Raw genomic sequence first — 12,618 nt, 5'->3', positions numbered from 1 at the left:
ATCACGCGATGGTTAACTAATTAGACAATGAATGAATTGCAAGTAAATTAGTATCGATGGATTTTTGTTGCATAATCATTTTATCGGTGAAAGTTGCGCTTCCAAGGGATCGGATCAAGTCTCCGTCCAGTTGGGCCCATATCTGGTTGGCTTAGTGTATTATGGCTCATATCACAAGCCCAACCATCTTCGGGTTTTATTATTGTCTAAGCAGGCTGGATAATACCAATGTCAGGCCCTATTATAAGCAGTCCAACACATGGACCTAAACTTCGTTAACTTTGTTGGTTTTACCTGACCAATTTGCAACGTTTTCTTTTTGTAGCTCTATCTGCATAAATTAGATTGCAATAAGCCAGCCAAGAAAGGTATCAAATACATTTGCTCATCTAAGATATCAGCATCTTGATTCATCACATTAAGGCGCCATGTTTCAGACGGCAACTATTATGGTTATTAAAAATCATCGTACACCAATCCCTTTTCATGTGACAGGAACTTTATCCCAGAAAACAAAGAAGTATACGACAGGAATCGTCATTAGAGATTCTTTTTGGTGCTAGATTTTTTAACCAAACAAGACCTCTTCTTTATTTATTTTTTAATCAATATATAATATTTTTTAAATTTATTATTAAATGGGTCTAATTTACTATAATTAAAACAAAAGCACTAAATTAATTAGTATTTTTAAAAATACTAATAAGTTCTGTGTTTTTATCGCCGAACAATTTTTTTTTTTTTTAATTATACATTATTTTCTAATAAATTTGAGGAGTCGTGCTAGTTTGTTAAAAAAAACCTCAGCAACAGCCCATTCCCATCCCATCCGTTCTCGAGGAAAGCCATTAAATATACAGATCGATCGAGTGCGGAAGAAGCAGTGAAAAGGATCGATGGAGGTGGAAAACAAGCGTATCGCGATCAAACACTACGTCGATGGCTTCCCGTCAGAATCCAACTTGGAGATCAAGAGCAGTCCTTTACGACTGATGATTAATATTGCGGAAGACTCCGAGGTAGTGATAGTCAAAAACCTGTTCTTATCCGTCGATCCATATCAGATCAACCGCATGAAGATGCACAGCTCATCGCAGAAAGCAATAGATTTTGCGAAGCGACTCGAACCCGGGGAGGTGAGCTATATCTACCTCAATCTCTCGTATGCTTAGTGCTTTACATCGAATGATCTGAGATGGGTTGCAAGAACTAATTACTAATTGATCACTGGCCGTAAGCAGAGGATTGATGCCTTCGGCGTAGGGAGGGTTGTGGCTTCTGGTAACAGCAACTTCAAGAAGGATGACGTGGTGGCTGGGTTGCTGGGTTGGGAAGACTACACCGTCGTTCGGCCAGGAGGAAACATTCTTAGAAGGATCGATCCCGTGGATCACTTCCCACTGTCCTACCATGTTGGTGTTCTAGGTAAAGCTTCAATAACTGGGTTGTATGCTAGCTAGTTGCTTTTACTTCAAGCCTACTAGCTGCCTTACCAATAATTAATTAACTAATAAATTAATTACGTTCTGTATTCGAACAGGGCCTAGTGGGCTCGCCGCGTATTCTGGTTTCTACGGCATCTGCAAGCCGAACAAGGGCGAGAAGGTGTTTGTTTCAGCAGCATCTGGATCCATTGGAAACCTGGTTGGCCAATTTGCAAGGTTCTCCGGTTGCTACGTAGTTGGATGTGCCGGAAGCAAGAAAAAGGTGGATCTCCTCAAGGAGAAGCTGGGATTCGACGATGCGTTCAACTACAGAGAAGAACCTGATCTGAAGTCGGCACTGAAAAGGTTGATTACTTAATCTAAATCTTAAAACAGAATTACTTAATATGAGTGCGTAGTTGGTTTACCTACATCAAATTTATACCGCCTTTGATTGGCAATGGTAAGTGTAGACTGTAGTGCAGGTGCTTCCCAGATGGAATCGACATATATTTCGACAATGTGGGAGGAAGGATGTTGGAAGCTGCGGTTGCCAACATGAACGCTTTTGGAAGAATCGCTGTGTGCGGTGCGATTTCCGAATACACAGAGGAAGGTAGGGGAGCGGCGCCTAACATGCTCCATGTAATTTACAAGAGGATTACTATCAGAGGATTTCTAGCATATGATCATCTGGCCATACAAGATCAATTTATCTCGGCAACATCCGATCATCTCCGGAATGGGAGGATGCAGACGATTGAAGACATCTCGCAGGGCCTTGCCAGCATCCCCTCGGCCTTTGCAGGGCTCTTTCGAGGAGAGAACGTGGGAAAGAAACTAGTCCAACTTCCCGACGTTCAAGAAGATTAGATCATCATGAATAGGAGAATGATTCTTGCAAGGTTCTGCAACAAATTTGACCGGATATATCCTAATTCTAAATTTGTCTTCTTCTTTGGAGCAAATCCCTATCTTAGGCCACCACTTATCTCTATCTTTCCAATACATAAATTTCTTCCACTATACGTGATGGTTCAGTGAAAATAAATGTGTTTATCATCCTGTCAGAGGTACATACATTGACAACAGAACTGTATGATTTTGAATGTCACAACAACATGGAGAAGCAATTCACAGTATCTCACATGATTCTATCTCAGACCTACCAAATATTGCATAGCGATTATTGGCAACATTGTCATATGCGAAGTCCCTTGCAAACCTGTCGATCAATAAGAAAATATTAGTTGCAGGACATAATAGCTACAACAGAGTGGTAGTCTATAGCTGAATGAAGTGATGGGGTAGTTAGTAGTAGAGAGCATCTTACAGAGGAACGATCTTCAACATGAGAGCGAGCTGAGGGAAAGGCAAGTCAAGGTGCTCCATTATCCTCAGCACTGCTTCAGACTTTATATAGGATCTGTAAATAACAGAATGAACATTTTAATAACCTCGAATATTTTAGTAACCATCTGCACTGAGTGGCAGAAATAAGATTTGCAAGTATCATTGTGGAAACTGATCTTTAATCACGATAAAAACATGCCGATATGTGTAACAAGCAGTAAACCAACAAAAACCCTTCCTGACTTGATTAAAGATTTCTATATCAATCTAGAAGTGCCTCATTTTTCCTTTTCCTTTTTCTTTGGAAATTTTTTTGAGTTCATTACCTATTCTTCTCGACAAGCACGACGCTTGAGATATCATCAGGTGACCTCCCTGACCTCTTCAGAAGCTTCCTTCCTGAATCGCTTTGAAGCGGCGCATACCTAATTCTTCTGTTGTTTGATGAGATTATTAGTAATACTGGTCCATGACTTGCAATAAGCTATTATGACAGATACAAGTCAAGGAGAAAAATAGGTGAGCTGGCCTGTTGGGGTCGTTGCTGCGCACAAATCGGACGCCTCCGTTGCAGAGGTTGCAGACGCCATCAAAGAGCATGATGGGCCTGCTGTCGCCTTGGAAGAACTCTGCATCTGTCGTCTTCACCCAATCCACAGTGGAGGAGGAGGAGGATGCCGATACTGGTCGGACGCGCCTCGGCATATCCGGAGTGGAACCAACGAATCGCAGGGCCGGCTGGAGGAAGAGGAGACCCATCTTTGATCTTCTTGTAGACTGTAGCTTGTGTTGTTGGAATTTGGAGAGGTTGGACCCCAAAAGAACGATAATATGCCCCTATTCTATTCGTGGTGGAGAAAATTAAAGTTTCTCAGTTCGCTTCATCCTAATTACTCATTAGAACAAAGGGGCAGGCTCGTGGCGGTCGAATATGCCACAGCTTATGGTGAGCAAGTGAGAGGGCTCGTTGGCTCATTTACTAGATAATGGTCACAGGGCATACGTGGGGTCTCCGCACGACATTCAAGTACTCGACCATATAAATTGGCTATCTTCCAAATTGGACGCAAACATCGGTGCACTTGTTTGAATAACTAGTCTTTATATATATATTTGAAAGAAAAAAAAAAAAAAAAAAACAGTGTTCTATAAAATTATGTCAGTCTGAGTTGATGGCAATTTGTGGCGGCAAGCAGACAAGAGAAGTCAAACAGAACCAAATTTTATTGATTATTTTCTACATATCTATCGTGAAAAAAGTAGAGAAAAAAAGAAAATTACATTATCATAACCCTTGCTAAGCAAGGTTCCAGCCTTCTTCCTTTTGCTAATATATTATCTCCTTTATCCTCCAGTACGTATACTAAAAGAGCCATGTATGCGTGTACTCTGAAGCTGCTTCATATCCTAGAAAAACAAATTAAGGTCAGTAAAAATGGCATATAAGTCAGGCCAGTCGTATAACAAAGAAGAAAGGAGAGATTGTATCACTGTTGATATTCTATGTTAATTTTCGTATTGGGAATCTTGGAGACGGCATTGAAGGCTTTGTCAGATAACACCAGAGTAGACGGGCATGGATTGGTTCTGCAGAGATCCACGACTTCGACAACGATAATGCCATTCTTGCACGGTCGCCTGAGGCCACTCAGACACCGCAGTTGGTACCTTCTCCCACACGCAGCACCGTTGTCCCATATCCCATTGCCTGCTGCCAAAAACAGACCGTTCCCTGGCAGTTGATCCTGGTCATAACCCGGGCATCTCGTTGCTGCACCAACAAATTAAACATTTATTTAACTTGCAATTCTTAATCTACGATGCATTTGATAGATGTCTAGATAAATATATCTAGAGAGATGAAGTACTGAAGGCTTACGAAGATACGGAGGATTATATGAAGTAGCAGTACCAACGTCCGCGAAAACTCTGGGAATATCTATAAACCAGAGCAAAATTGCGACAAGAATAGCTTGTAACCTCAGTTGAGTTATCTCCATCAACTTGCACTAACAAACTGTGTATCGGTGCTATTTAGTTTAGTTGGTAATAATATATAGCTGCTCCCTTGCATCCTAATTTATACTCGGTTGCAGATAGATATCCACACTCGTAATTAATTGCTTGGCAACTGTGGGCTGTGGCCGGCGGCTCTTATCTATATATTGATGTCTTAGTAATGGGTGAAAGCAACATTTAATTGCTTAGAAAATCATCTCGTTGAACTTTTCGTGGATGAAATCCATCCTTAACTACCAATCACTCTGACCTTCCCAATTTTCACGAGTGAGTGCTCCCATCCTTTCTGGTCATCTGGGTCAAGCTTCGCTATCATGAGTACGTTGGAATCCTACTCCATCTTAGCAGTCCTGATAGAAGAATGTGGGGGTCCTTACGGCATTGATGACCGGCTCCCCACTAAATATTTTGCTGCTATCTGTAACATACGAATCAAATGGAGAGCACATCGAGGTTTAATAGTAGGAGATTATTGATATGTATATAATGAATTGAACCACTCTGGACGTGCACGACCAATATGGATTAAGATAGTTGGATAATTTCTGTTCACCAATTTCTCATCCACAAACGTCATATCAGTTTGTGAATCTCAAGTCCTCGTTAGTGCTTATATAAATACCCCACTCACTGTTTTGATTAAGTTCAGCACGTACTTGTTATCTAATACCACATCTTTCTAACCTGCAATGATATATGAAAGCTTCTTCCACTATCTTCTCGATCAGAAAGCTTGTTTTGCGTTGAGGCAAGACGAAGTACCGATAGGTAATCACGTGGCAATTAATGTAGACATTTTATTAGTGGATGAGTCCAATGTCTCTGCACAGAGAAAATAGCGGCCGGCCGGTGCAGGGCGTTCTTTTCAATACTATTGTTTTCTCATGCGTCGGCTTGTGCTCCTCAAACTCTTTCTGGTCATGATTTTGATAAGACCTATCTTATCTCCACAGATTACTTCATCAACATCTAGATCATATTCATATATATTACTTTTATTTCTCTAGGCATCACTTGTAAGGTAATTGACATATGTAATGCATTACATAATGCGCATATATATATATAGCGCCATCGTCTCCGAAAGGTACTCAAGCGTCGACCATGACGTCCAGATCAGATACATGCTTTGTTATCTGCAATTTATTATTGTTTAATATTCTTCCATAAAGTATCATCTTGATTTCCCAACATATTATTTATAATGCCGAAAGAGCCGTGCTTTCTTTGTCGGCATGTAAATAGGACTATGTACATTGTACCAACTTGGTGCGAATAAGTCTAATCCATGTTACAATAGAGCTACGGAAGTTACAGAGGTGAGCTCAATTAAGCGGACGCGCGGGTAAGGACTAATCTAAATGCTACCGAACAAAAGTTTCTTACATGGTACACTTAATCTGTAGCTTTCGAGTACGTAGTTTAAATTAATAATCCTCTAGCTAGCCCAACCCATTTCTTTGCGTATGGAGGTGGTTCTCGGTTTGCAAGTCGATGGACAACAATAATCTACTGTATAGTGTTGCCGGTCGGAACTTTTCATTGGAAGGCTAGATCGGTTTAGGCATGTGAATATATACTATATGCTTTGCTTACCGACGAGACCCTAACACTTGGGAGAGAGAAAATTCACTGAGAACACTCAGTGTATAATCTATGCTATAGATCAATCAACAATACTTATAGAATTGTTCCGGAACATTCCCTACCTGGACACTCTTAATTCCGCCCTGTCCTTCTAACAAGCATTTGTTCCCTTGATTTAATGTTGCTTGTGCTATTATCATCCATCTTTTCAACATTTTATTGTCAACATCCTTTCAAATTCTACCCTCTTCCTTCCTCTTAATCTCTTCGTTGCTACCATAGAAACACGGTAGCTATCTATCTTTCTTCCCTTTGTTATCTTGCCTATCATTGGCTATATTTGCTTGTGGATGTCTTGATCCACATGGTCCTTCTTCCTCCCCGTCTTCGTTGACACATTTTACCACCTTTGCCTTTCACCTTTTGTTTGCCCCGCTATCATATGAATCTTGGCTCTCGCCTTTTGTGAATTCTTAGATTTATTTTAGTTTACTTAGCCCTATCACATGGTGTTGTGAATTTTTTTGTTATAGGAAAATGATCTTTGATCTTTTGATTTTGGGGGATTCACCCAGTTATATTTTAGACTGTTGAATTGATGAACTCATAAGCTAACTCGAGGCTCCTTGTAGCTATAAATTTACTAGGCTATTCTCTCTCTCTCTCTCTCTATATATATATATATATATTATATATATATATATTATGTCATCAATTTGATGCTTTATTTTTTATTTTTATAATTTGTATATTATAAGTCAAATGTAGAACTTATATTAAATCAAATGTCACTCAATCCCACCTTTTTTTGGTATATCAGGTTGGATGTTAATGAACTTTCTCCAACGAAAAAAGATAATAGTAAGATACTGCTAGACGGAGCTAGTCTTCAATAATCCTAATCAAATTGAAGGACATAAATGTGTGAATAATTAGAAGCCTTAATGGGTGCAGGATTCGCATTTTACACCCGGTGTCTAGTTTCAATTTGGGATGGCATTGAATGCATTGTATTTACCAAGGCCACAAGCCAGGCCAGGCCATAACAAGATAACAACGTACACAATAGAATATAAGTCATCAGCAATCAAAAATCTAAATGGTCAGTCGGTCGGTCCCACCTCGCCTCATTCTTGATAATATCCAACCATATGGGAGGGCCGAGGGGCGCAATTGCTCCCTCACAGACTTCGACATGTAAACATTTTTCATCTTTTCTGGGAGTATGCACGAACCCATCTTTATCCGAGCCAAGGATATGTTGTTACAGCCCATGTTCGGTCAAAATCGAGTCCAAGTTTTCTTATACTGTTGGATTTAGATTCTTATAGAATGTAGAGGCGCAGCAGAGATGGTGTCTTTCTTTCGCCTCCGCTTGGTAGGCACGATCTCATCACGTGTACAATAATTCTTAGTCTTACATATATTATCTATATCATTAGCGCACAGATCCATTTAATCACCCAACGACTTGTTGCTTCGAGAGATGATGGAGGAGATTAGTTGTTTCGACACCCGGAAATGACAAGAGTTTTTCATCTTTTTGATCATTGATCCCCTTCCTTAGTTGAGTGGGTAGGTGGGTGGATAGGTGGGTGGGTAGGTTAGAAAGTGGCGACGTCAAACTACTAAGAATGAAAATAAATTAGATAGACTCTTCCCACCCTCCCTCCCTCCCTCCCTAGTGGAATGAAAGAAGCGTTTCATTTTATTGTCATAAAGGACTGAAAACTAAATTCAATCTTAAAAACCTAAAATAAATATCAAATTCGAGAATAAACGTCGTGTTTGAATCTGTAGGAAGCGAAGGACTTCTACAGTAGAATTTCCTTAAGCACCTGATGATAGTATCCCTGTCGATGGTGATCTAAAAAATATCTTCGAATATCTCCTCCATCGCATTTGCATTTGCTTTCACCTACCCTTGCATACCTACTAAAACGGACCTACAACAACCTTATATGCTCGCTGTAACCAAAATATAAGAAGAAAAAATGGGTTCCCTTCGCAATTAAAGTATGAGACGGCAATATGGAAAGACTAATTTCCCCTTCTCTCTGCCCAACTTAATTCCCTCCTTCGATTACTGAACAAAGTAAGAGAGCCGATGTTTATGGGCATTGGGGTTAGTATGGTCATTAGGAGAGGAGGAATTGATTCCAATCCCTTTAATGGAGGCTTTGGTATCACAAAAGGACACAACACAGCGTTTAGTGAGTAGCTAAAACCGAGAAGGAGAGGAGAGAAGAGGAGGGCCCGAAACTTCTTCTCCTTCTCCTTCTCCTTCTCCTTCTCCTTCTCCTTCTCCCTGGGCCTGGGCAACAAGGGAAGGAGAAATAAAGGGGAAAAAAAAGAAAGAAATATCTTCGATCCTTCCTCCTCTCAAAAAGAGGAAGAGAGAGGGAGAGTATCTCTTGCGTCGTCGTCTTCGTATTCTTGTTTTCCTTTCCAAGAGATTTTTCAGGTGATATCATCTATAACCCTCGAGACGATTTCTCCCGATACTTTTATTCCTTTTGGCGATTGCTTCCCTCGTACATCACTAGATCGTCCTTTCGTTTTTATGTTTACCCCCTTTGTTTTTATATTGTGAACCCCTGCTTCTCCTTAAGATCTTATTTTGCTATCGTACACTACCCATATTCCCAAATCCCTTCTCTCCCGACATTTTCTGCTGAAATATCTCCCCTTTTTGTGCAAAATCAACCAAGAAAGGAAATAGTTTTGGCACTCAATTGCTATCAGATAGATCGTCTTCGGATACTAGAAGATGCCGTTTTAGAAACTCTCCTTCTCTCTTCGCTCTCTTGTACATGAAGCCTGCGGAACATCTAGGTTGATGCCAGTTGGGAATCCTATTCGTATTCCTCAGATGACGACGAAGAATAGTAGCTTACAAGCCATTGGGAAGAGAAGAGATTGGTTCTTGCCCCAAATTCCTGAATTGGGCTTTTCCTATTCCCCCCTCCAGGATCATGATAAGTACCTCTCATGGAACATTCAAGAAGCAATCTCTCCTCCCTCTGGTTTATTCGCAAGTGTCGGGCAGATGGGAGTTGGCTTTGGCGTGTCACCGAACACCCCAAACCCTCGCGACAACGGTTTTAAGATCCCGTGCACTGATCTCTATCTCAAGTATGTCTCTCCGGAGGTTGGCTATCGTTTGGTTGGAGCGGCGGAGGATGATGCCGATTTGGTCGTTGAGGAAGCTAACCTGAAGAAACCTAGGAAGAGGGGTAGATTGAAGTTAAAGTTTAAGATTGGGAATCCGCACTTCAGGCGGTTAATCAGTGGAGCAATCGCGGGGGCAGTCTCGAGGACTACGGTCGCTCCGTTGGAGACGATCAGGACTCATCTGATGGTTGGCAGCAATGGGAATTCGACAGCAGAAGTGTTCCAAACTATTATGCATACGGAGGGATGGCAAGGCTTGTTCCGTGGTAATTTTGTAAATGTCATTCGAGTAGCACCGAGCAAGGCTATTGAGGTAAGTGACCTTTTGAACGCTTGTTTTCTGTTTTTGGCCCATTCTCCTGGATCTGAGGAATCCATTGTTGGGTTGGCCAATCCTTACTGCTTGCTTTCTTGTAATGTTTTGCAGATTGTTCATTTCTTAAGATGGTTGCCCCATATTGTAATTTCAATCTATTAGTAAATACTTCTAAATGCTTTACGAAATGATCCAAATTTTCTTCAGTCTTATCTTTAAGCTCTAATCTAGTAAATGCAGTCTTATCGTGGCAATACATGATTGGGAATTCAGCAACCATATCAATAGCATAGATCTTCTTGTTCTTGCTATATCTCATTGTCCAGTTCTATCTTTATTGTTCTTGGGTTCATAATAGTCTTATGTGATTCTCTATCTAGTGTTTTATTTATTTTACCCAGTGATGCATATAGATTCCAATTTTATCTATCTTTTTTGCTCTTCAGAATCTTTTCATCAAAGTCTCAATAACGACCAATTAGTTTAGAAGATTTACTACTTTGCCTCGATTTTTGTTTGCTAGAAGTGTTCTAGTAAGTCTCATGAATCTGATCAATAAAAGAGAACGTCAACATTTTCATCTTTTTTAGCACAATTTTTTTTATTAGCTAGAGCTTTGTAAAATTTAGAGGGACTGGCTGATGAACTCACTGATAGTTATAATTAACTGCGAGCTTGGCATCGGTCTTCGAATGAGTTTAATCATTAGAATATACAGAGATATAAGCATTTTAAGGGTATAGCTTTTTTCTTGATAACTATGGTGGTTTACCATAAATTCGATCCACACAAACTGCAGGACGTATAGTATCTGTTATCTTCATTTGACTTTTGGCTTCGGGTCTATGCAGTTGTTAGATTTGTATGATTTTATCTTCTAATTTTTCCCTATGGCCCATTCCTCTTGCAGGATTATTGCTGCTATATAAGATAAAAATTTGAGGTTTCTAATTCAGTATTCTGTGATGTTTGACAATGATTGTCATATGCTTACCATCCATTTTAATACTCTTTTGAAGTCAGATTTACTCTTGATAGGGAGATTGCATTCCTTTTTCAAGTACAGCAGGGTTGCTTCATTACCTTCAAATTTCTGTTCTTGCATATGTTTGTAGTGTTTTAATATTTTGAGAGTATTTCTTTTAGAAAGATACAGCTTACATAACACAATCATCTCATCATCTGTCTTTGCCACAAGCTTTTGTGGGAGCTTCTTTAATGATTATCCGTATTTCTGCCAGAAAACTAATTTGATTTCTGGCTCTTACAAGTAAGTGCTGGTGAACAATTAATGTTCACGAACAATTGTGCAGAACATTATTAATGAATTGATTGAAGTAGAGCAAATGGTGCACAGTACTTTCTTTCTGCAATCCTCATGATGGTCTTTTCTATGCTCTGGGCAGTTATTTGCTTACGATACCGCCAAGAAGTACTTGACACCCAAGACTGGGGAACCGCCTAAGACTCCGATCCCTTCTTCGCTTGTTGCTGGGGCATTTGCTGGTGTCAGCTCGACCCTGTGTACCTATCCTCTAGAATTAATCAAGACTCGACTAACTATACAGGTTAGTATTTGGCCAGAAGACATTGTTGTTAAAACTTAGAAGAAGAAGAAGAAGAAGAAGAAGAAGAAGAAGAAGAAGAAGAAGAAGAAGAAGTAGAATCATGTGTACTTTTCTCACTGCATTATTCTTTCTCTCTTTCAGAGAGGTGTCTATGACAACTTTTTACACGCTTTCATCAAAATCGTGGGTGAAGAAGGTCCTGCAGAGCTATACAGAGGTCTGACACCTAGTCTAATCGGGGTTGTTCCATATGCTGCAACAAACTACTTCGCTTATGAGACCCTGAAGAAGCTATATAGGAAGACATGCAAGCAGGAGGAAATAGGTAACATTGCAACTCTTCTTATTGGGTCAGCTGCAGGTGCTTTCTCAAGTAGTGCTACTTTTCCATTAGAGGTAGCACGTAAGCACATGCAAGTGGGGGCAGTTGGCGGCAGGCAAGTTTATAAGAACATGCTTCATGCCCTCTTGAGCATTCTTGAGAAGGAAGGGATTGGTGGTCTTTATAAAGGATTGGGACCAAGTTGCATGAAACTGGTTCCTGCTGCTGGCATCTCATTTATGTGCTACGAGGCCTGCAAGAAGATATTAATTGAGAACGAGGATGAATAGATCTGCCACTTACTTGAACAAACAAACGGGCTCCCCGTGCTCGGATTTGAGGCATCTCCATGCATTTATCCTGACAGTCTTATCTCTCATAATTTATCCTTCAATTATCCTTTTTTGATTAAACAATAATTCTTCGAAAGCGATTGGCTTTTGGACTAAAGGAGGGATCATTAGCAATTAATTTTGAGGTGTACTTATATAATCGTGTAGCAGTAAATCTCATTGCTATACTTTTTGAGAGAATTGGCGTCGCATGTGTTGAGACTTAATTTATTGAGATCAAGAGAGGTAATTGGCTCGACTAGTATAGTAGTATGGCATTTGAATGGTTATATCTTCTCCTGATCGTTAATTGGAGCTTGATGCGATGTGAATCTGTCCGTAACTAGTCGTTTTCCTTATTAAAATGAAGTAAATAATAGTTTGTTACAGTTAACCGCAGAGCTGTATGGGCAGGGTGACATTATTACTTGCATTAAAGAGATTCAACTTTTAGACGCAGCCAATAAGTGTATTTTCCCCTTAGCTCCTTATTGCCGTGTAGTAGTCACAGCCAAATCCTATC

General features: G+C 40.1%; 4 protein-coding genes across 4 annotated transcripts; 2 read left to right on the top strand and 2 right to left on the bottom strand.

The window, feature by feature from the left end:
* Positions 1–813: 813 nt before the first annotated feature.
* LOC140769344 (2-alkenal reductase (NADP(+)-dependent)-like) lies at positions 814–2,581 on the top strand. The gene is made up of 4 exons (XM_073110020.1): positions 814–1,136; positions 1,242–1,425; positions 1,541–1,790; positions 1,910–2,581. Exons 1-4 carry the CDS (start codon positions 897–899, stop codon positions 2,295–2,297), a joined length of 1,062 nt encoding a protein of 353 aa, XP_072966121.1. The 5' UTR covers positions 814–896; the 3' UTR covers positions 2,298–2,581.
* On the bottom strand, positions 2,461–3,742 carry LOC140769345 (DCC family protein At1g52590, chloroplastic). Its single transcript, XM_073110021.1, has 4 exons — positions 3,307–3,742; positions 3,104–3,211; positions 2,758–2,850; positions 2,461–2,649 (listed from the first exon to the last, which is right to left on the bottom strand). Exons 1-4 carry the CDS (start codon positions 3,534–3,536, stop codon positions 2,559–2,561), a joined length of 522 nt encoding a protein of 173 aa, XP_072966122.1. The 5' UTR covers positions 3,537–3,742; the 3' UTR covers positions 2,461–2,558.
* A 242-nt stretch (positions 3,743–3,984) lies between these two features.
* Positions 3,985–4,848, bottom strand: LOC140769346 (EG45-like domain containing protein). The gene is made up of 3 exons (XM_073110022.1): positions 4,657–4,848; positions 4,269–4,548; positions 3,985–4,184 (listed from the first exon to the last, which is right to left on the bottom strand). Exons 1-3 carry the CDS (start codon positions 4,775–4,777, stop codon positions 4,178–4,180), a joined length of 408 nt encoding a protein of 135 aa, XP_072966123.1. The 5' UTR covers positions 4,778–4,848; the 3' UTR covers positions 3,985–4,177.
* Positions 4,849–8,438: 3,590 nt separating this feature from the next.
* On the top strand, positions 8,439–12,360 carry LOC140768468 (adenine nucleotide transporter BT1, chloroplastic/mitochondrial-like). Its single transcript, XM_073108748.1, has 3 exons — positions 8,439–9,870; positions 11,280–11,441; positions 11,583–12,360. Exons 1-3 carry the CDS (start codon positions 9,223–9,225, stop codon positions 12,051–12,053), a joined length of 1,281 nt encoding a protein of 426 aa, XP_072964849.1. The 5' UTR covers positions 8,439–9,222; the 3' UTR covers positions 12,054–12,360.
* The last annotated feature ends 258 nt before the right edge of the window (positions 12,361–12,618 follow it).

This window comes from Typha angustifolia, chromosome 10, assembly GCF_048772165.1.
Source record: "Typha angustifolia cultivar Huaian chromosome 10, ASM4877216v1, whole genome shotgun sequence".
NCBI classification, from domain to species: domain Eukaryota; kingdom Viridiplantae; phylum Streptophyta; class Magnoliopsida; order Poales; family Typhaceae; genus Typha; species Typha angustifolia.
This window is presented reverse-complemented; position numbering and strand designations above follow the sequence as displayed.